This window comes from Hevea brasiliensis, chromosome 8, assembly GCF_030052815.1.
Source record: "Hevea brasiliensis isolate MT/VB/25A 57/8 chromosome 8, ASM3005281v1, whole genome shotgun sequence".
Lineage (NCBI taxonomy): Eukaryota > Viridiplantae > Streptophyta > Magnoliopsida > Malpighiales > Euphorbiaceae > Hevea > Hevea brasiliensis.
The window spans coordinates 94,739,038-94,763,063 of NC_079500.1; the positions used below are offsets into that span (position 1 = coordinate 94,739,038).

The 24,026-nt window shown below is 33.7% G+C and overlaps 3 protein-coding genes across 7 annotated transcripts; all 3 read right to left on the reverse strand.

The window, feature by feature from the left end:
- Nucleotides 1-1,001: 1,001 nt before the first annotated feature.
- Nucleotides 1,002-2,791, reverse strand: LOC110658063 (3-ketoacyl-CoA synthase 19-like). The gene has a single exon (XM_021815536.2). It carries the CDS (start codon nucleotides 2,609-2,611, stop codon nucleotides 1,235-1,237), a length of 1,377 nt encoding a protein of 458 aa, XP_021671228.1. The 5' UTR covers nucleotides 2,612-2,791; the 3' UTR covers nucleotides 1,002-1,234.
- A 4,607-nt stretch (nucleotides 2,792-7,398) lies between these two features.
- On the reverse strand, nucleotides 7,399-14,146 carry LOC110658080 (putative disease resistance RPP13-like protein 1). Of its 2 annotated transcripts, XM_058151668.1 has the most exons (5): nucleotides 13,909-14,146; nucleotides 10,033-13,627; nucleotides 8,941-9,941; nucleotides 8,230-8,288; nucleotides 7,399-8,132 (listed from the first exon to the last, which is right to left on the reverse strand). In XM_058151668.1, exon 2 carries the CDS (start codon nucleotides 13,613-13,615, stop codon nucleotides 10,082-10,084), a length of 3,534 nt encoding a protein of 1,177 aa, XP_058007651.1. In that variant the 5' UTR covers nucleotides 13,616-13,627; nucleotides 13,909-14,146; the 3' UTR covers nucleotides 7,399-8,132; nucleotides 8,230-8,288; nucleotides 8,941-9,941; nucleotides 10,033-10,081. The 2 variants fall into 2 exon arrangements, with proteins under 2 accessions (XP_058007651.1, XP_058007652.1); XM_058151669.1 differs by lacking the exon at nucleotides 13,909-14,146 and having other exon boundaries at nucleotides 10,033-13,800.
- A 6,852-nt stretch (nucleotides 14,147-20,998) lies between these two features.
- LOC110658081 (probable serine/threonine-protein kinase PBL11) lies at nucleotides 20,999-23,896 on the reverse strand. 4 transcript variants are annotated; one of them, XM_058151671.1, is made up of 6 exons: nucleotides 23,670-23,896; nucleotides 22,793-23,106; nucleotides 22,330-22,465; nucleotides 22,139-22,233; nucleotides 21,862-21,985; nucleotides 20,999-21,628 (listed from the first exon to the last, which is right to left on the reverse strand). In XM_058151671.1, exons 1-6 carry the CDS (start codon nucleotides 23,719-23,721, stop codon nucleotides 21,246-21,248), a joined length of 1,104 nt encoding a protein of 367 aa, XP_058007654.1. In that variant the 5' UTR covers nucleotides 23,722-23,896; the 3' UTR covers nucleotides 20,999-21,245. The 4 variants fall into 4 exon arrangements, with proteins under 4 accessions (XP_058007654.1, XP_021671253.2, XP_058007653.1 ...); XM_021815561.2 differs by having other exon boundaries at nucleotides 22,094-22,233; XM_058151670.1 differs by having other exon boundaries at nucleotides 22,139-22,239.
- Between the last annotated feature and the right edge of the window lie 130 nt (nucleotides 23,897-24,026).

A 24,026-nucleotide genomic window follows, 5' to 3' on the forward strand; every position in this document is an offset into this window, starting at 1 on the left:
CTCATCTATTTAATTTTGTTAATTCGTTCAATAATTTTAATTAATTTTAACAAACATTCTATTCATAAAAAATATAATAATTGAATAACATATTTAATATTATTATTTTAATTTTTAATTTTTTTCTCTCTTTCTATCATACTTTTAATTCATATCTTTCTTATAACAACTAAAAAAATTCAAATGTTTAAATATAAAATATTAATAAATAATATAATCAAAATATATCTAATTATAACATCCAAAACAATAGGTATTTGACTAATGAAATAATATTTTTATTTAATTTATTTGAGATTAATAATGATACATAATCATAATTAGTAATTTATTACTTTTTTTCTAAATAATTAGTAAAATAAAATTACTACAATTTTGTATTGTAAGTTTGTATTTTATTTAAAATTTAATTTAATTTTAAATTAAAAAATATTATTATTTATTTAATAATATTTACTTTTTATTTAAAAATTAAAAAATAACACAATTAATAGAAATTATTATTTTTAATTGTTTTATTTAATAATTTTATGTAAAAAGGCTTGTATGCTATTCACAATGGCGTCTACATTTTTAGCGTCTCAATTTCGGAACTTTTCAGGGCAGCACCATTCCATCTCCTCTTATAATTTAGCTCAAACTCACCTCTTTTTTACTTTTTTTTTATCCTTTTACACCCGTAAAAAGCCCTCAACGCTGCTTATCTTTGTCCTTTTGTGACCTAGGCTTAGGTGCTGTTGTATCTATGCCCTTTTGCATGGCTGGATACAAAGCACCTAGTTCTTTTTCATCTGAGATTTCTGGACTAGAATGCTGTTCTTGAAAAGCATGCATGTCTCTAGTGTACGAAATTTCTTGCATTGCAGGCTTTTTACAGTATTGAATTCTGCATACTCCCCTTCGAGTTTCAGTAGGCAGTTTTTATGTGGCATGAATCCATGGCCTTTGATTATAATTGAGCAACTGGATGTATATACCATTGGAATGAAAGTAAGATAGAATAAGACTAAATTGACATAACTTCATTAATACAACGTAAAACAATGGTTCTATGTAACCTTTAGAATTATGAGATACATCAATCTTTTCACTCGCGCTGAAATATGACATGCTGAAGCCACGAGCAAAATTGAATGTTATTACTGAACCAAAGGGCAAAATAAAAAACAGATCAACTGAAAGAAAGCATGTAATAAAGAGTAAAAATGGAGGAATCAAGTGTGTGGCTTGGCTTCTACTGAAGTTTAACGAAGCGCAGGTATTCATCATTGATCCAGCTATACTTTTCCAGGAATGGATTGACTGGTGCTTTTGGGGGAGGGTAATGATCTATGCTGTCCTTCCAGACATTAACATCCTTCAAGTCTCTCAATACCTCCCACACACAATTGTTGCACTTAAAACCTGCTCCAAGACTTATCATTAGGATTCTGTCACCCTTCTTAAGCCTTTTCTTAGCTTCCATGTAGCCTAAAACATACCAAAGGCCACCTGCTGATGTGTTGCCAAATCTATGAAGTGCCATTCTTGCAGGCTCAAGATCATAATCGGTTAGCCCTAAACTCTTACCAATTCCATCAATCACTGCCTTCCCACCTGGGTGTATGCAGAAGTGATCAACTCCAGCCTTGAGATTTAGAATTGCTCCAATTGCTTCAGTAAAGCATTTGTTTCTATTTCGAGTGATAGACTTGAAAACGCAGCGAAGCAATTCCCATAGTGGCAAGACTTTAGGCAACAGCTCTCTGAGATTCATGGAAAGAGCTTGAGAAGCATTCCTTGTTAGGCCTCTGGTCAGGAGAAAGCCTACATAACCAAGATCATCTTCTACCTGTATGCAGCATCGATACGCTTCATCATTCGCCCCAAGATGGGTACGTAGACTATGGTTCAATTTCAAGATGGCTCGATGCTTTAGTGCTCTATTATTTGTCAGGAGCATAGAGCAGCCTCCTGAACGGAAAAGACAATTGGAGAGAATCATGGATTTCTCTTTGCCACAATACCAGTTGGGACCTATTGATTCTGTGCTCACAACAACAGCAAATGCTTTCTTGTAGGACTTGAACAAATGCTGAACTAGATCCACAGCTACCACGCTTGCACTACAACCCATTCCAGAAAGGTTGAAAGCTTTGATGTCATGCCTCATCTTGTACCTGTTAACTACTCGAGCAGTCAGAGAAGGCGCAGGAGCGAACAAAGAAACATTGACAATAAGTATGTCAATTTCTGATGGAGAAATTCCTGTTCTCTCAAAAAGCTTGTCGAGTGTGCTGAACATGATATCATCAATTTCAGACAAGGCATCCTCGAGAGAAGGAGAATCTTCTTTGCCTTCAATGATATTTTTCGGGCCATAAGTTTCTTCGCCAATGCCAGAATTAGTAATAGTTTGTAACAGAAACCTGTATTGTTCCAGCCCCAGGTTCTTGTTTCTCAGGACAATTTTTCCACAGGATTCTGTGTCAAGCTTCCTGTCTTCAGGACCCTTGTAGCACTCATAGTCCAGCATATAGCAGCAACTTTCTGTATTCCGAAAAATCAACTTCCAGAGCCAGAAAAAGATACAGCAAATAAGAGGTAGGCAAATTATCATGGAGGGTTCCATTTGGAAAGATTTAAGTGGGAGATTGAATATGAGAGCTAAATGCAGCTTTCTGAAGTTATACAACAAGCTCTGCAGACCTTGTAGTCTATTTATTGTCAGTGCAGGATTCACCTAGTTGGGATTTTGGATGTTAAAGAATCTTAAATCAGTGGAAGATATTTCTCAACTACCTCCATGAATTATACAGACTGTAAAGCAATTATATGTAGTAGGTCTACTGAAACCAATTCACTATATGGGAAAGACAAGAACTGATGATATATCCAAGTTGGCAAGATTAAATTGTATATTTATTAATTAGTACAAAGCGAAGCCTCTACCAAGTTAACATCCATCCCCCAACTACTCATGCTAGCCCAGGTGGCAGCTGACACAGTCTAGCACACAGATTAGCATGACTGGGCTCTGGAATAGCGTCCTTTATCCAATGTCAATAAATAAATTTTTTGTTGGCTGTTGATATATAGTTTAGTAAGCAAATATTACGAGGTGTTCCTGGATGACGTTGTCTTCTTGAAGCAGTGTTTCAGGAGGACCCAACAAGGACCTCTCTGTGAAATCCTGGTAGCAAACCTGCAAGAAAATGGATGGAAATTAATTGAAAATATGTAGCATTTCTTTTTTTAGGAGTGGGATCCAGGTGTTGCATTTGGAACCTTGTCAGTATTATTAGTGAGTGTACTATATATACACCCGCTAAATTAAAAGTTCCTCTTTCTTGAAGAATTTGAGATTTTTTCCATTTATTTTTAAAGAAAGAGAAGTGTACTATATATATACCCGCTAAATTAAAAGTTCCTCTTTCTTGAAGAATTTGAGATTTTTTCCATTTATTTTTAAAGAAAGAGAAGTGAAGAAGGACCAGAAAAAGTGAAAACCAATTTGTAAAGATCCATCAATTCTATCATGTGGCCATGTAATCGATCTGCAATGGTTACAACGATATGAACAGTCTTGCAATTATTGAACAGTTAAGTGATGTTTCGTATATTTCATCTCAAATATTAAGGAATTAAAAGGGTGGTTTTAGGTTAAAATTACTCCACTTGTGATCGAGGTCATGGATTTGAGCGATCGAAACAGCCTCTCTGCAAATTAAGAATAAGATTGCGTACATCAGCCTTCTTCAAAACCCGTAAGTATATAGAATGTTTCATGCAGGTCACGCTTAAGTGATATTTCATATCCCATGAGAGGAAAGATATATACTTGAGATGAAAAGATTCAATATAATATAACAAAGGTAATGGTCCCTTTTAAAGTGAGTGATAATTTACTAAAAAAAGCACCAACCAAACTTCAAGTGTTGGTCCTGTGGAAAGGTTTCAGGCACATTAGGTTGGCAAAGGTCATTCACACATTGGAGCAACTAGTACGCATTACAAAGCATCATATCTAACATAGAGATTATTATTCATTGCCAAACAATATGTTGATCCAACGATAAAGCGACTGGAAGCAGTTTAAGAGATTGAGAATTCTAGTTCAATTAGTCGTGGTTTGGAATTGTTGGTTTATCTACGCTTTCACTCTGATATAGACGTGGTATACGTAAGTCTCTCTAGATATGCATTAGGTCTTATTAGGGTGGCGTGGAGGTCACTGATTTAATCATGGAAACAGTGTCTTTGCAAAACTGTAAAATAAGGCTGCATATGTCAATCTTGTCAAGAGCCTACAAGGGTGAGATGATTTGATGCTCATTTAATCAGTCTTATCTGTGTCCTAGACTTTAGTTTAGGTAACAATTACTGGTGTGAATATTACAATAGGCTTTTTGGTGTATATGGGAGTTAGCCAAGCTCTCAAACATTAAATTAGAAAGGCATCAATCAGTGGAAAGTTGGAAAATACATATTTTCTGCCAGGCAAAAGTGACTTTAATTATCATTATCAACTTGCAGTTTGACAGGAAGTAAATGAGCACAGTAGCCAAGCTAGCACAATTAGCAATTGAAAACACAAAATTGAGGATATGAGCAAGCAGAAACCTTGTCTCCAGGCTATTCATTAATAGCTGTGTACATACAACTATTTGGTACAGTATTTTGTTCTTTGGTTTCAGGAAACTCACAAACTCAATATCCGCTATTCAAGGCCTAGGGAATCACGGCAACATCAAGAAGTTTTTGTATATGCATGTTTTAATTATGATGAGTGAAAAATTATATGAATTTGCAATTGAGAAAAAAAATAATTCTAATTTTTTATTATAAAGGAAAAAAAAATATAATAGATTTAATTAAAATGAGATAAAAAAAATACATGTAATTTATTTGATGAAAGGGAAAAAAATTGAACTTCAACTCAATTATTTAATAATTAAGATGTCTATATCTCTTCTTGGAACTAAACAAATCAAAGCTCTCATACTTCTCTTAACTTTAAAAAATTTATACCTTACTCTTCATTTGTGTATGATGTGTCTTGACTTGTGATAATCGATATTAATTTTTTATTGTGATGTTAGGTCTTTGTCCAATCATCGACGTATGCTTATGATTTTAATAATTCGCAACTCATACTAGATCATTGCTCATTTAGTATTTTTTTTTTCTCACTAAATGCTTATTCCACCGCAGCTGCAGATACAAGTGCTGCTAGCAGTTCTTTGGTCATCTTTAATAGAAATTGGAAATTCTGATTTCTTTTTAACATGTTAATTCACATTTCATTCAATTTCTATGATAAAATGATTCCCAGTTCTTTCTTTTCTTTTGTTTTTGCTTTTAATTTTTTTTTTATAGAAAAATTGAAAAGTTATATAGTATTTGCTAAGGGAATAATATATTTTTAGCTATTAAATTAAATCGAGTTAAGCTTTGAAAAAACAGTATTTTTTTAGCATTACCAGTTTTGAGATTATTATATATTACTAAGAACAATAAAAATTCTTTACCATTTTTTCTGTTCCTTTGCTTCATGAATTCCAAAGCTTTTGAAAAATTTGGCACCCTAGTCTTCTTTTTTCTTTTTTAAATTTCTATTAAAGCACGAAATGACATGAAAGTAGATGTACCTCAACCTAAATGAAGTTGAGTTGAGATCGTAGGAAAACACAAAATCTTTCTTCAATTACAATGAAGAATAGGGGGAGGTCCGCCCATCTAACCGTTGACCCTCCTCCTCCCCATTTTTGTTAGATAGATGTTTTTGATTTGTTTTATCCTAGTTTTCTTTTATAGTCCTAGTACCTCTCTTCTAGATGGGGTTTTGTGTTGGGTTTCTGTGGGATGCTTGCATGTGGTAGTTGGCTCTCCTGCAATGGTTATGAAACTCCTCGAAGCATTGTTGGCGGGCAGATTTGGAGTTAAGAACCGTGTTGATCACTTGTGCCTAGCCTTTCCTGGTTTGTCCAGCAATGGTCCCATTCCTTATTTTCCATCTAGGTTTGAAGTGTTGAACAGAGATAGCTTTGGGTTGAGCGGGAGCTCAATATCTCCCTCTGATGTTATTGTTGCTCTCCTTGCATGTTTCAGTCCTAAGTTGCCTCGCATATCGAAGGTCAATAAAGCGTCATCAGTGAAAGAGGTGGCAGTGAAAGTGACAGATAAAGGATGAAGATAAAGAATGGTCCAGGTTATACCCATTTCAGTTTATAGATCCATGTACTTTAGGGTTTGGGTATTTTTCTAGGTTGAGTTAAGAGTTTATAGTACTATAATTTTAGTGGATTGGGCCTTGAAACCAGTATGTGGGGTCTTTTTTTAAGGCTGATTTGGAGTTTATAGCACTGTAATTTTAATAGATTGGGCCTTGCAATTTATCAATGAAATATAATTTCTGTTAAAAAAATGTACTTGAATCTCCCATTTTAATTACTCTAATGCCAACTAAACAATTTCAATATTTCTTTCATCGGATAATTAAGATAACATGATAACTAAGATCAGCTTTAAATAATATATATAATTTTTTATTTTAACAAAATTAATTATTTAATCATTTATTTTTAAAAAAATATATTAATTAATCTATCTCGGTCACTTTTAGTTTTTCTAATAATTTTAGACATTAGTGTAAATTTTATTCACTTTTTATAATTTAAAAAACACAATTATAGAGTTGTGTAAAGATAATTTCACTTTTCTTTAAATACGTTGATTAACAAAATACATGATTTAAATTATTTATTTTTAATAATAATAATGATAATCTACATTTTTAATAATTAACTTTAATTTTATTTAAAAATAATTTAAAAATTATTTATTTAGATATATAATACATTGATATGAAAAAATATATTCTTAAAATTATTTAGAAATTTTAATTTTAATATATAAAAGTTGATATTAAAATATTCATTACTATAAACATCAAAAAAAAAAAAAAATTGCATTATTATAATATGCTAATAAAGGAAGCACTTTCATTATGCATTTATTATAAAAGTCATTTTGGCAACGTCCATAGATGGATCTCTCTATTTGCACATTCTTTTCTGCCTATATTCTTTCTCTAGTTGCTTAGGGTTACCCAAATATAACCTTTAACTTTTCTTTATTTAAATAAATCTGATTTTACAATAAACAAAAATGAAATTTATCTAATAGCACAAAATAATTATACGATTGATGTTATAATAGATATGACTAATTATATGAAACAGTGAAGGATCTAGTAATGGTAAACCTTTAGCTCTAAATTAAGCAAGTTTAATGGAGGAAAAGGGTTTATATAGCCGATTTAAACTAGTTTGGGATTAATGCATAGTTGAGTAGTATCAAGAGGCACAATGGAAATTGGGCTGAATTGATGGATAAAACGAATTGAAGCAGCAGCCATCAACAACAAATTAGATATGAGTAATTTTTATTTTATTTGTTCTTACAAATTTGACATGTACATTCATAACTTACAATCATCAAATTCCTCAGCTAACAAACACAAGGGATCCTTTGCTGCTAGATTTGCCTGGCTAGCCATTGTTGGCTGTGTGACTGAAAAAATAGATGAATCTCCAACCGATATCTTCCCCTTCCACAATAGTGTTACCGATCTATATAGCATAGATCTTAAAGCAGATGGATGAATATATATGCACCCCCTTTTCAAAAAGATGCTAAACATAACTCAAACCTTAGGAATGTGAAACGCCCTTCGGCAGCAGTGATAACAGCCTTGTTGCTCAAACTTTCCATACAAACAAAACCAGCATTTTCTGATCCAGCTTACTCATGCCTCATTCAACAAACGAAACTAAATTCCACTCTTGGACAACATGGACAGAATCTAGGCCAATGTTAATGGCATCTCTGATGGCCTGTCATCTCATTTGTGGAAAGCAGCTGATGCCTGATGTGTTACAGGAAGCCCCTCACCTAAGTTTTGTGATATTTTGGTTATCCAATTTCAACTTTCTCAGATGGAACCATGGACCAAATTTAGTTGCATTCTCTATTCTAGAACTGTCCTTACATGCTCAGTATATGCAATGCTTCACTTTCCAGTGTACTTAAAGATGGAGAATGAATTTGCATACGCAAAAATTGACCAGCTACCTCAAATCCTCCAGGAGCTGTGTTGAGCGGAAATGTAAGTGTATCAGACAAATAAACAAAATCAGTTATGGCATTAAGAGAGAGGGACAAAAAAATATGGGTAGGATACATTACCAGAACAATTTGTAAGCTCTAGCTTCAGCTCCAATATTTTCAGTAAAGGAGATGGAAACCTGAGATGAAAACATTCACAGCATAATGAACATTTGATTTTTCTTTTTTCTTTCTTTCTTTCTTTCTTTCTTTTTTCTTTTTAAAAAAAAATTCAGGAGTAGCTCAGCAAGGGCAAGGAAGTGCAAAGCAATTCAACATGTGGTACAAATTGTGGTCATTGATAATATTGTAAAGCTAAATAAAGCAAATTTGCCTAAAGTTTTCCATTTTCTTGTCTGAGATTTCCAAATTGCATATTAAAAACATGAACAAAATTATGGGAGAGAGAGAGAGAGAGAAATCCAGGAGACGTAAATATGGATAGGAAACTAAGAACACGCTTGTGAATGAACTGACGATATTCAGAAGAATCAGAACTTATAGATAAACACAAGCAGACATGTTCGGATACATTTTTTTTGCAGGGACAAAGTCTGCATGGTCATCCTGGTATGAGAAACAGCATACTTCTTCTGAATTATATATATATATATATATATATATATATATATATATATATATATCTGCAACATATTTTCTAAAATATTTGAATAAAAAGAAAGGACCAATCAGCCTTTAACTCCTTTTCCCTCCATTATTGTAGACTTCTTAAGGCTTCCATTAGCAATATTAAAAATTGATGCAAGTATGAATGCACTCATAAGTGGGGACCAGGATCAGATGCCATCTGTCACTCCTGCTTTCTTCAGCCTCAAATGTATTGAATGAATTTTTATTTTACAATCCAGCAAAGGACTAGTGAGAATAAGATCAGATTATCTTTCAAAATAGAAATATAAAGCAATCTTCTTTAACAAATGGCATTGAGTTTTACTTAAAATATTCCATTCAAGCAGTGGCATTAACCATGCTGCAAATTGTGGGGAAACGAAACTTAAATATTAGAAAGAATGAAGTATTGGAGTTGTTTAAGTGCAATTCTTTTACCTAATCAGGTCAGCTATCTATGAGGAATATTTTAACATAGAAAAGGCGAAAGTAAAAGCATCCCTCAATTATCAGGAATGTCAAGAGAAGTACACCAATAAGCCATTCAAATAAATTTCTAGTAAGTAATAACAAAACAATGCATATCATTTAATACTTCTTCATATAAAATTATTCCTGGAGGGGCAACAAAAAGCAACTGGTAGCTATTGTGAAATGGATTAATACCAATTCAAGAGAATCAGGACTTACTTTTAAGTTAAAATCATAAGTTATATAATGCTTATATTGAGAAATTGAGAAATTTATGATGAATAACAAAAAAAATGATTGGTTACTCAGAGCAAGGAACAAGGAGCACTTGAAAAAACTAGACCACCCAACAACACTATGAAATAACCAGATGAAACATGTCAGAAACATTTTTGGTCATGATAGAGGCCATTCAACATGGAACTTGAAAGAAGTATGAAGTTGCAAATCCAAAGCGCTCTCTCTTTCAGGTTTTAAAGGCAAACAGTTCTGAGATGAAAATATTACATAAAGACAACATTTTCAATTTGGTTAATAATATGTGTTTTTTATCGCAGACATGTACTAGTAATTAGTGCAATTTACCTGCATCCAACATTTCAGTCCAGTTCTCATTATTGAGAATCAAAATTGAATTGGTATAGATCAAATCAGGAGCCTCAAATGGACAGAAAATAAATTGAATCAAGAGCCTGCCAAGGAAGTTACAAAGAATTAAGAAGAAACATGGAAATATTACTCCAAAATTGTGATTCCTCAAAAGAAACTTTTGATTAGTATCACCTCAGCTTGTTGAATGAAAAGAAAAAGAGCAACTCTTCTAGTTTTTGGGTCAATTGATCTTGTGGAAATTAACTTTTACATGAGGGATGTGCGAGATCTTGGGCCAATCTTCCCCTTGCTCCCGTTGACACCTTTGTTCCAGCAAAGGACATAAAAAGACAGACAGAGAAGAAAGTGAGGAGGGCAGCCCCTCTTCTGGCATGGACAGGAGCTTAGGACAGTTACAGATCTCCAATTCTCTCAGAGAGGTAAGATGTTGAAGTCCACTGTAGTCCAGAAATTTCAGATTTTGAAAATCCCAAATTTTAAGAGATGTAAGACTAGAGGGCAGTAGCATCTTTACAGGAAAGGATTCCACATTTGAGCAACCTAGCAATAGAAGCCGTGCCAAATTAGGGGCAGGTAATCTTCCTTTGAGAAAAGATACTAAATTAGGACACTCCCTGATCTCCAAGGAACTGAGAGATGTGAAATTCTCATGGGTTGTCTCACATGTGGAAAGGGATTCCAGAATGGGACATCTAGTGATGCGGAGACTCTTCAACCTTGGGAACAAGTCTAGTGGGAAGCACTTGAGCGAATCATGGTTTCGGATTTCAATTTCTTCTAAAGTGGCGAAAAAACTACCAATTCGATCCAATATGGAATCTGAAGAGTAGAATCTATCAAGTATGAGACTGTGCAGCTCTGAAGGCAATTTCTTTATTAGCACATCACGAGAATCATCCTTTAACTTCATTTTAATGATCGCTGGAGCCCTTGGAAGTGAAGCTACAAGATGCAGGCATCCCTCAATCTCAAGTATTGTTAAAGAAGGAAGGTGACTGGGCAAGGCCGTCATTAGGTTGGGACATTCTCTTATGTAAAGCTCTTGGAGGACAGGGAAAGCTCTACTTTCATCTTCTTCTATATAAGAAATCCATTTATGCCATTTTGGCATCCTCTCAAACTTCAGGATTTTTAGGGATCTAAATGGATTCTTCATAGATGTGCAATTTCCATAGAATTCAGGACCAACAACCTCAATTCTACCAAATTCTGCGATTGAGAGATCTTTTAGAGATGCTAACTGCCCAACTGGTGGTAAAGAGACGCAGTATTTACATCCACTGAGCTTCAAGGATACCATATTTGAGAAACAAGAATCTCCTACCCAATCTGGAAATCTACCACCCCCATAACCAACAATTGAAAGAAATTTGACATTTGCATGAGGCTGTAATTGCTCAAGCACACCTCTTTCAAGTGCTGAATTAGCAGTATCATCGTTCCATCTCAACTCCAACTCCTTAAGGTGCTTCTTACCCTTCAAATCGGCTTCCAAAGCATCTTCAGCGTCCACAATATTTTCAAGATTCCAAATACAAAGTTTTTCTCGTAGATGCTGAAGTTTGCCCAACTCCTTTATGTTAGATCCACACTGTCTTACAATGAAATTAGTTAATATATGGAGATTTTTTAACTCATTCATTTGTGATGGCATCTCTTGCAATTTTGTTCCTCTAATATCCAGATGCCGCAAGTTGATTAACCTTGCCATGTCTGTTGGCAGCTCAACAAGATCTTTGCAATGACACAAGATTAGTGTTTGCAAATTGAACAAGCCACTCAGAGATTCAGGTAACCTTCTGATCAATATTCCCGAGAGATCCAAGTATCGTAAATACTTCAAATTTCCAATAGAATCAGGCAACACAGCAAGGTATATGCACTCACGCAAGATCAACGTTTGCAAATTATACAAAGTACTCAGAATCTCAGGCAACCTTTTTACTGATGCTGTAGAGAGATTTAGATATCGTAAATGCTTCAAGTAGCCAATTGACTCAGGCAATGCAGTTACACTACGATATTGAGAGAGAGAGAGTACTCGTAATTGCCTGAATTTCAGCAATAAATCATGCATTACCTCATTATCAATGCATGACCACTCCATAAGTATAAACGTACGCAAAAATTGGGCTTCATAGATGCCGTCAAATATCATACCAGAATCATATTCTGTTCCAACATATGATAAATGGCGAGTCCTTTTAGTAATCTTGCATGAATCATCACCATCCAACCTACAGCAAAACTCTCCAGATACTTGCTTAGCCAAGTCATTTATCAGGTCATGCATAATGAAGTATGAGTGATGGCCACTTGACCGTTGAAAAAATGATCTTGATACAAGATCACGAAAGTACTCATCACCTACTTCTTCCATCTCTTTATCTGCAGGGGAAGGAACTAAGAAACCCTCTGCCATCCATAAATGGACCAATTCCTCCTTTTCAAATTCATGATCTTTAGGAAATATTGCACAGTAAGCGAAGCATCGTTTTAGATGTGATGGAAGATAAAGGTAACTCAATCTTAAAGCTGGAAGAATGTCATCATTTGATGAATTCCACAAACTGCTCTTCGATATCTTCTCCCATTCCTCAACATCCCTCTTGGAGCGTAAAAGACCCCCAAGAGCTTTTGCAGCTAAAGGTAAACCTTTGCACTTACTCACTATTTCTCTACCAATTACTTCCAAATCTGGATGTGTGCTAGAATTTCCATCATCAAATACAAGTTTTGCAAACAAGGACCAACAATCCTTATCAGTTAATCCCTTTAGATGGAGGGCTGGAACAGTTTGCATGGTTGATGCCACATGATCAATGCGTGTTGTAATAACAATCCTATTTCCTTGAGCCCCAGACATAAAAGGCTTCTGCAAAATTTCCCAGTCAGTATACTTAACACTCCAAACATCATCTAAAACAAGCAAAAATCTTTTCCCCTTCAATCTTTCCTTTAGCTCAAGTTGAAGCTGATTTAAAGTCTTGTTTTCACAAGTTAATGAAGTAACTTCCATAAGGACATCTTTTGTTACCTTAAAAACATCAAGTTCGTCTGAAACACAGACCCACGCTTTGACTTCAAAATCTTGCACTCTTATGTCATTGTAGACAAGCTGAGCAAGGGTTGTTTTACCAACCCCACCCATGCCCACGATAGGAATCACACGAAGGTCATTCCCGTTTGCATCATCAGACAACAACAAATTTATTATGGCTTCCTTATCATCATCCCTACCATAAACACCAGATTCATCAACAAGAGAAGTAGTGGGTACTTTCTGTGAAGATGGTTTGTCTCCAGTACCATCTCTCAGAGAAAGGGCAGCCTTTTGTTTCACTAAATCTTCAAGCCTGTCAAGGATGTCATCTAACTTTTCTTCCATCCCCTTTTTAAATGGATTACGAGAAGAGAAAAAGCCCCTCACCTGATCTCCAAAGGTACGAGATCCAGCTTCCATCTTCAATCGAAAAGCTTTATAAGCAATCTCATCCAACAAGTCATCAGCTTCATAGACAGCATCTTTAAGCTCATCAAGCCACTTTCTCACAGCTGAACTAGTAATCTGCTTCTCCTCTGCATCCTCCAGCACTCCGTTAACAGCGAACATCATCGTATTCAACCTCTTTACCTGGGCATCAATAATCCTTCTGCCCTTAATTAAATCAACAAACTCGCGAGAAGCCATCCTATCAAACAAGACATTAAGGAAAGAAGAGAGAAATGATCCTCCCACAGCCTCCAAAGCCATAGATTACTCCTCCTGCAAGATGGGTGTACGAGTATAGATAAAACCAATGAAGAGAAGATCAAACAAAGAACAAAAACCCCAACAAGAAGGGAAAAGATTTTGAGATTAAATCTGATTAGCATATGATCTGATGCTTAATGCTTTGGATTCTTATAGTTGACTTGACTTGTAAAATTTCCTAGCATCTTCAAGTTGAAATCATAAATATAATATTTTAATATTAAAAGAAAACAAGACAGTGACAGGAAATTGAAGAAATAAATTATCTTAGAAAAAGGGTAATCAGTGTTCACCTTTGGTGATTCTAGCTAGGCACTACAGCCATAAGGGAGACTGGATTAGCTGGTAACCGATACTATTAGGTTGTGTTACAGAAGCCTACTTACTCTTCAATTTCTATGAACTTTCTTCTTCTTCACAAGTCTATTCTTGTATGTTCGCAAGGCATCACCATTGAAATGCTATGCTAGCAAACAAGTCTATCCTCTGAAGTGAGGCTGAGAACTGCCACCATCCACCGGCGATTAGGAGTGCTCGGTGGAGATATGCAGGGAGAGTTTGAAATCTTGAGATATGGTGACAAAATTGCCGTTTACCGTCTTAGATTCTAAAATCCCAAATTAGCAAGGTTTTCACTGGAAACTTTTAGCCTGTTTGGCAGTTTCTTTTAGTCGGTTTGGCAGTTTATTTACTATCTAATAATTTAATTCAATTATTTTTTTAATCAATTTTTATATTAAAAAAATTATTTTAAAAGAAATAAAATGAAGTAAGATTGTATTAGAATTTAATTAAAATTTTTTTACTAACAATTTATTTCAAACAAAGTCTATATGCACTCCCTCCATAATATAAAGATAAATTATTTTTATTTTTACATAAATTAAAAAAATATATAATTACTATAGTTAAAGTAATAAATTTATTTTATTTTATTATTTTTCTAATTTATCTTCTATTTATATTACTCATTAAAAATTAAATAACTAATATTATCAAACTATTTTTATAAGAAATAACTTTTATTTGTTAATATATATTTAATAGGATCATATTAATAAGTTAACAAATAAATTAATGAGAATTTAAAAAAATAACTTGTAATTTGATACAGATAAAAAAGAAATAAACTTATCATTACAAGACAGTGGAAATTTTTTGGGACTTGATAAAATTATACCTATTGTTGATACAAACAAATCCCAAATTTAATATTTTTTTTTCTATTATTAAAATTTTAATAAAAATTTTATGTTTTTATTTCTTAATATCTAAAAAAAATATTTTTATGTATTGTTAAATAATATAAAATTTAGTTTTAAATGATGTTTAGTATAAAAATTTTACCATTATTAAACAAAAAAGTTCTTCTAGCTCAGTTACGAGACCCATGTTTAAAGTTGCATTATTTGAATATATATATATATTTAAAAAATAAGTCCTCCATGTCCATGGCCTCCATTGTCCATAAGCAATTTTTTTTTTTTTTTAAGTTTGACTAAACTTTCAAGTTTTTACTTTAGAAGACAGATTGTGAGAGAGAACTAATTCTGTAGGCTGTAGTTTTTTTTGCATTTTTAAGACTTCGTGCTTTTATATTTTTAATACTTTTTATTGTATCTTTCCCAATTAAAACATATGTGCTTTTTTTCATGCTTCAAACTCTTGAAATTCCCTATCTTTAACTTGTTCATGAGTTTGTTAAATATGGTATTCATTCTTAGACTCTCTAAATGCTTTCTCCTTATATTGTAAGATTATTTGTATATCTTGATACTCATCAAATAAACACAAGGAGCATAATTAAGACTACCATATAAATCTAGTACATATCTCATCAAGCTGTTCATAATAGTCATCAATTTCTACTTGTATTCTTTGAATTGTATCTCATAACTCATCTAATTACATATCAGAACAAGTAATTCATTATGTAGTCCTTCATTACCACTCCATCACATGGTATTCAAATTAAAGAAGCATACCTCATCCAAAGAAAACTCAAATTCTGGCATAATTTATTATTGGAGAGGTGATGTGGTAGATAATGACATGATTAGCTGGCAGAATGGTGTGGCAAAAGCAATAATAAATCAAATGTAAGTGAGCTCATAAGAAGCAGGTGTGAGCATACGAACAACTCAATGATTTGACCTGAAAGAAACTAGCGATAGAAGCATTGGATGGTAGTTCCAACAATGGGGAACATAAGATCGATGGTTGGAGAAGGGCTAGGGAGGGTCAAATGGCCAGAAATCTAAAATTTTGGCGGGTTGAGATTTGGATCAAGATCTGACCCAGAAGGATCTTGAGTTCCAGGCGTCACCCGATGGCTGGAATGGTTGCTATAGGGTCGTCTCAGGCTGGCAAGGAGATCTATGGTGGCGGCGGGGAGCTTTAAAAAGCCAGAGGTGGTGGGTGTGAAGGGACAATGGCATCAGGTTCTAGGTCTGTTTCTTGAAAGGCTTTTCTTTTGCAATAAAAGTTTCAAAGGGTAAAGGTTTAGAGTGGGAAATTTCTAAGGAAAAGTTAGAACACAGGTGGAATGTTTGGGAATTTTGCGAAAGCTATGCAATTTGAATTGAATTTAGGCTCTTATACCAAAATTGATGTAGAACAGACAAGAACAAAACAAGGATCAATCCTTGGAAAACAGAACTAATTCTCAGCAATTTTGTTAATCTCAATAATAATCATAGTTTAAAACTTGTTTAATAACAATAAAAAGCCTAGGTCTTATTAAATCTCAATTACATTAGAATTTTAGAACCCTAATTCAAAAATATTAAATTAAACTAGAATATACTAGAAAATAATAAAATTCTTAAATAATAGACCTAATAAAAATAAAATTCTTAAATAATAAAATTCTTAAATTTCTTAATTTTACAATGAGAATAATTCCTAAATTCTATCTTTCCGTATTGCATATTCTCCTCTGATTGGGAAAAACTTGTCACTCGAGTTCTTAAGGACTAAAAACCAAGTAAGGAGAAAAACTATGCATCTCCTTAGTTTTGATGCTTTCCTAGGAGGAAGAAGTTGGTAACTTTTTAGGCTATGTTTGGACTTGAATTTCATGCCTCTAAACCATAGATAAGTCTCCAACTCCAAGAACATCATTTAGGGCTCAACCATGGCCAGTTGTTGGACCTTCCTAAATGCAAATGCAAACAATATGGAATGAAATTGCAATGGATGTGATCAAGCATTTTGGGATTGTTGCTAAACAACCATGGAGAATAGGGTACACATCCTTTCCCTCAATTTTTGTAGCTGAATTCATTTGGTTTTAGATAAAAAGAATAAGCAAGTATGTCAAAACAATGACAATCGTTATGTATAAGTGAAGAACTGTTCAGAAATAGATTGTTATTTACCCTGTTTGTATACATGTTCCCCATCTAATTTTCCTCAGTATCAACACCAAAACATGATTCAAATATTTTTCAACTTTATATGTAAGAACAGATGTAGCAAATGGCCTTGGAATACAGGGTAGCTTTTCCATTGCAAAATTTGTTGAACAATTTTCTACCACATTTAGAAACATTTCTTGAAGCTCAGAAGCTGTGATGTTTGAGGCTCCTGTTTTTCCACATTCTCATTGAAATCCTAAAGTTCTTGCAGAATTTCTATCACATAATTCACGGTTGACCTAAACTTTGGTTCCTTTAACACACATTGGAATGCAAGTTGAGCAACTTTAGAGAGACAACCTATGAAGTACTGGCCCAAAACATCAAGTTTATTCATTAAATGAGAAAATTTTCCTGCAATGACCAAGTTTCTTGCCCACTCAACTAAATCTTGTACCTCACATGGCTTGATCATGCATATATATGGCCTGCCAGATAACATTTCCAGGAGAACAACCCCAAAATTGTATACATCGATTTTTGCAATTACATGACCTTTATAAGAAAGAAATGGTGTGATAGACAAGTAGGGTTGCGGGGTGGGGGGGAAGCATAATTCACATAAAGTAGAAGGTCCATTTGATAGACACAAGAATACCACATATGAACTTGAACATAAGATGGTGAACTAAAAGATTACTTGTGCTGATATATTCAGGAGCTATATGCCCTGCAGTACCCAAGAACCTTGCACAATTTTTACCACTTGTTGGTCCATTCTTAGCCAATCCAAAATCACAGAGCTGGGCATTATTTTTCTGTCATTTTTACAATGAAGAAGTAAAGCATGTGTCAGTGATAAATTGATAATGCAGTTAACTCCTTAAGAAATCAATGGATTTCATGCACATACCGAATTAAGTAAGATATTAGAAGCCTTAAAAGTCTCTATATATTACATCTGCCTCATAATGAAGAAATGCTAGACACTTTGTAGCATCTAGGGCAATTTTCATATAGAGGTTCCAGAAACATTGATCAAAAGTCACATAGGAGTTACACATCAATTAGAAGGTTGAATATTCAAAATAGATCAAGAAGAAGAAACCAATGATCTCACATTCAAACAGATGATTCTGCAAGTTGCCATTGGGCATAAACTCATAGACCAGAAGCTGGTGGTCATCCTCTAAGTAGAAACCGATCAATTTCACAAGATCTAGATGACATAACTGCACCAGGTATTTGATTTTAGCCTATTGTACTATGAGTATAAAACTTATCAATCATACAATTTCTAAATGTTTGTCATCTAAAATGCCTTCTACAATTATATAATTGGGTCAATGCATGACCTTCAAAGGCATTCTGTCATGCTAAATGCCAATGCACATGATGGTATGTTCAATTGAACCTTAACTCTCTCAAGCTTTATAAACAGGCAGATAAGCTGAAGGATAATAGAAGCAAGAAGGGATACTCACCAACCATTCTTCTTGACTCTGGCAACCCATTTTATAGAGCACCTTTACAGCAATAACCATACCTGTCTTATGCCTAACAGCCTTTAATGTATGCTCATCAATCCATTCCTTGAAGAAATAACCAAATTCACCTTTTCCCAACTCATTATCTTGACTGAAAATACCTGTAGCTTCGTTTAGTTCATTAAAGCAAAAGCTCTTCGAATTGGGCAATTGTAGGATCTCATTGCTTGTTGTCTGAGGAGTCAAAGGCACTATAGCAGATGAGGCCTAGCTGTAGGGGTGGCCATGGTTCGGTTTCGAACCGAAACCGAACCGGAATCGGTTCAATCAAAACCGGACCGAAACCGGTCAAAACCGAAATAGATTTCGAACCGGACCAAAACCGTTCTTCTACGGTTTGGTTCAGGTTCATATTTTTTACAAACCGTGAACCGGCGGTTCCAAACCGGATTGAACCGACAGTTCTAAACTGGACTAAATTAGTGATTTAAATACAAAAAAATTCAATAAATACCTCACTCCACTCCTAATTCATATAAAGTGTAGAGAATTAATGATATATATATATATATATATATATATATATATATATATATATATATATATCATTAATTCTCTACACTTTTTTTAATTCTCAATACTCTTTTAATTTCTCTCAAATTTTCTAAATAATTATTTTCTACACTCCTTTTAATTCTCAATACTTTTATAATTATCCTACTTTATTATTTTATATGCTCACTAAAATTTTTAATGCTATATCAATTACTCTGTTATTATTTTATATATTCAATAAAATTTGCAATACCCTCTATTTTATTTTTTTTTCTTTTATATTTTTTTAATTATCAATTATCATATAATTTTTTAAAAAAGGGCAAGTAATACTATACTCAACTCAACTCAACTCAATTCAACTAAGCTTTTATCCCAAAAATTTATTGGGGTCGACTATATAAATTTTCTTTCTCCACTCTAAACGATTTTAGGTTAAATCATCGGAAATGTGTAATACTTTTAGGTCATGTTATACTATTCTCCTTTAAGTTAGTTTAGGTCTACCTATTCTTTTCTTTCTATTCTCTAACCCAATGTGCTCTACATGTCTAACTAGAGTTTTCCTATGTCTATGCTTTACATTACCAAACCACCTCGATCTCCCTTCTCTCAACTTATAATTGAAAATTTTGATTCATCTAAATTCTAAAGGAATACATAGGTAAAATTAAGTTCATGCACATTTTTCTAATTTTTTTTTTAAATTAATTTCATCTATAGTTTTTAATAAGTTCAAGTCTTTGCTTATTAAATTTTTCTTAAAAATAAGTTAATTTTATTCTTTTTATTCTTATTTTATTTTGATTAAAAGATTTCTAAGAAAAATTAAAATATTTTTACAAATATAATTTAAATTATAAATCAATAAAATTTTCCTCTAATTTTTTCCTTTAAGTCGCTCTTAAACCGCTCTAAAATTGCTTCCAAACCGTCCTTCAAACCGTTTTGAACTGTCATTTTTTGAACCGTCTTTTAAATTGGGGCTCGAACTGGAACCGACGGTTCAGGAACTGTCTTCCAAACCGTCCCATGACGGTTTGGTTCAGGTTCATGATTTTATTGAACTTGAACCGGCGGTTCAGGAACCGTAACCGGCGGTTCCTGAACCGTGGCTACCCTTACCTAGCTGCTTGATTTATCCATATCATTCTACCTTTTCCACCATTTTTAGAGTTCACCTCTATAACTGTCAATATATACATCAACTATGTATAATATTATGTACATAGATCAAAAGCTCAATTAGTTTAGTAGTGTATGATAATCCATTTTGACATTTTGTCCTGTCCTATCTTTTCTGAGCAAACAAGCAGATTTTCTAATCCCAAAGAGGTAAACCATAAACACAACAATCCAATCGTGTAATCAAACCAAAACTAAGCCAAAGCTGTTGCTACTCATGTTTCAATAATCAAAACCAAATAAGTCCAATTAAAAATCACAAAAGCAAAATAAATTTGTAAAATTGCAACCATACAGTTGTGAAGAGCACTCCCAGATTGAATTCTTCTACTGAAGCACAACCCCATAACTTTGCCCTTCTCGGCAAACCAAACTGCTAAAGGGTGAACCAAGAGAACATGGCAGAAGAAGACTTAAAGAAGCTTAAAAGTGTGAACAAAGAAAAGTCATGATTTGAAAACAAGGGCTTTCTATTTTCTAGAGCAAACAGTCTATTCTGGCCCACTTATATGATCGTCCAATGGCAAGTTTTGACTGATCAAAAAGATATCAAAGAAAAACAATGGAGGAAGAAGAAGGGTAGCTATGAGGAATAAGTTCAATAGACTTTTCACTTGCATTTTCTTTTTAACTGTCAAAGAAGTTCAATTTCATGAATCAAGTATTCTACACCCTAATAATATGATTTACTACAAAATCAAATAAAGAGATTTTTATTATTATCTTTAAAGTGCTGAGTAGATAATAATCACATATTTTTCACTTGTAATTTCAGAAAGGTTTGCAAAATTGCAGAGTTCCATAACAAGTAACAGAATTAATAAATTTGCACTAAATCAATGATACAATTAATTGAACCATCTTGTATGACTGCCTCTAGCAACATGGCTTGGCTTTTGTTCATCGAAATATCTAATTTTCCTCAGATCAATACAAATATTGCAAAATGTATCAAATATTCTTTATGCTATTTTATATATGAAAAGAAAAAAAAAAAAGCAGATGGTTCCTTAGAATCTGACAACTTTCTAGTTCTTGCAATCTTCATCTGAGTTTTTTTCTGCCATAGTTAGAACCATTGCTTGATTTACCATGTTCAAAGCCTTTGCATTTCTCATTGACATTAGATTTCTGAAGTTCTTCTAGAATTTTTATTACATCTTTCATTTTTGGCCGAAACTTTGGTTCATCTGACACACATTGATATGCAAGTTGAGCTACTTTTAGCGCACTGCTTCTTGAGTACTGGCCTAAAATGGCAGGATTCAGAACCTGGGAAAATTTGCGCATGTTCATAGTGCTCTTTGCCCACATGGCTAAATTTTGCTCTTCATATGGCTTGTCTCTGTCTATAGCTCGCCTGCGGGATAACATTTCGAGGAGAACAACTCCGAAACCATATACATCACATTTTGCAGTAAGATGACCTTCATTAGAAGGAATGGAGTGAGATACATGTAGGAAAACCATAATTTGTATTTCTTATACACAGAAGGATATTTGAATGGAAAGAAGTTAGTTAAAGTAGTGAAGTGTGTGTGTGTGTGTGTGTGTGTGTGTGTGTGTGTGTGCATAGAGAGAGAGAGAGAGAGAGAGAGAGAGAGAGAGAGAGAGAAAGGAGAAATAAGAACTAGAAAAAAAATAGTGAACTAAATGATACCTGTTCTGATATATTCAGGTGCAGCATAACCTTCAGTACCCAAGAACCTTGTTGAGACATGGGAACTATAACCAATTGGCCCATCCTTGGCCAATCCCAAATCAGAGAGTTTGGCATTATAATTCTATTGTTTTTTACCAAAAAAAAAAAAAAAATGCATCAGAGAGTTGATAGTACTACAATTTTTAATTCCCACAGAAACCAAACTTGGCTACTGAAAATTTTCATATACCGAATCAAGCAGGATATTAGAAGTCTTAAAGTCTCTGTATATTACATCTGCCTCATAATGTAGAAATGCTAGACCTTTTGCAGCACCAAGGGCAACTTTCATACAGAGATCCCAAGAGAGAGGTTGAAAGTGAGAATCCCCTGCTCCTATAAATACTTGTTTGAGGTCATATGAAAACTTGCACCTTCACTTAGAAGCTTGAACAACTAAAATGGAGGAAGATATCAATTACTTACTTCCAAATATATGATTTTCCAAGTTGCCATTGGGCACAAACTCATAAACCAGAAGTTGGATGTCATCCTCTAAGCAGTAACCGATCAATTTCAAAAGATTTGGATGATGTAGTTGCCCCATGTATCTGATTTCTGCCTATTGTCCAAAAAGTATTACAGAAGTTATCAACGATACTATTTTTAAATATTATTTATATAATAGACTAAAAGTAAAACCACAAACAACAGTACATATACAGACATGTAACCAAACATTATGATCTAATAAATCTTTTGCAATTATAAACGGACCAATTTTCACCTTCAAAGGCATTTTGAAGCACTAAACTCCAATGCACAGTGCTTTACAGTGTATATGATTGTGCTCAACTCTAAAGTGGGGAAAGATAAGGATTCTATAGAAAAACATGCGAAAGCTATAGAAAAAGGTGTATATGCTCAGTGATAGGGTACTGATACTCACCAACAATTCTTGTCGACCTCGGCTACCCTTTTGTTCAAGTCTCTTTACAGCAATAGGCATGCCTGTCTCAGGCCTCACAGGTTTTAGTGAATGCTCATCAATCCACCCTTTGAAGACCAAACCAACATCATCTTTTCCCAGCACAAAATCTTGACAGAAGTTGCTTGTGGCTTCTTTTAGTTCACTAAAACCAAAGATCTCCAAATTGGGTGACTGCAAGATCTCACCTTCTGTTCTGGGAATAGAAGATGAGACCTTGCTACTACACTTGCTCATATCATTCTCACCTTTGCCAATGCATTTACAATTCACCTCTATACATATCCATAACACACATGTAAATATACACAAATATAAAATACGTGATTGAGAATTAATTTCTGCAATCAAAATCTCCAAGTCAACTCAACAAGTTTTAATCACAAATTAGTTGGGGTCAGTTATATGGGTTTCATGCTGTGTAATTAGAAAAATCTAGGGTTAGAAAGATGAAGAACCCAGTAGATCTGCCAATTTTATTTGGCTCAATTCTTTGTCTGCTCAAATTCTGATGAACCCAAAAGAACACGACTAAATGATGAAATATGGGCTAAATTCTTCGATGGTGATTGGTGGCTAAAAGTAAATGGTAACCCATTATGCTCTAAAAGCTAAATTGGATCTCAGAATAGGCTAAATTTGGGGGCTAAAAGTGAAAGCTTTTTATTTTTCTTTTTTCCATATCCTACCTTTTCTCACCATCCAAACAGAGCAAATTTCAATGAAGTAAACAAAAAGAATCGAACGTAAACATAAATATGTTATATTAATTGCTAACTAGCAATCTTAAAAGCAGAAAATACAAATGCATCAGAAATATATGAAATTGCATACACACCAAATTGAGGATCAGTTTGGGTTTTAGTTCCTGAACTAAAACACGACCCCATGAAGGTAAATCTGAGGTCTTCCCTCCTCAATCACCAGACCCAAGAGAAGTTTGGAAGAAGATAAGTCAAGAAGCTTAACTCTTCATTAAGCAAAAAGGGAATTTCTATAGACAAAAGCTTCATATATAAAGTGCCAAAATCTTGATCCCCAAATTGAAATGACGGTGAGAAATGTTTGTTTTAACTGATAACTATTATTGTTAGCTGATGGATCTGATAATAATGATGATAGCTATTTTATATTAAATATTTGATAAAATTATATTTAATTATTATTGTTAATATATGAAATGATTAATAAAGAT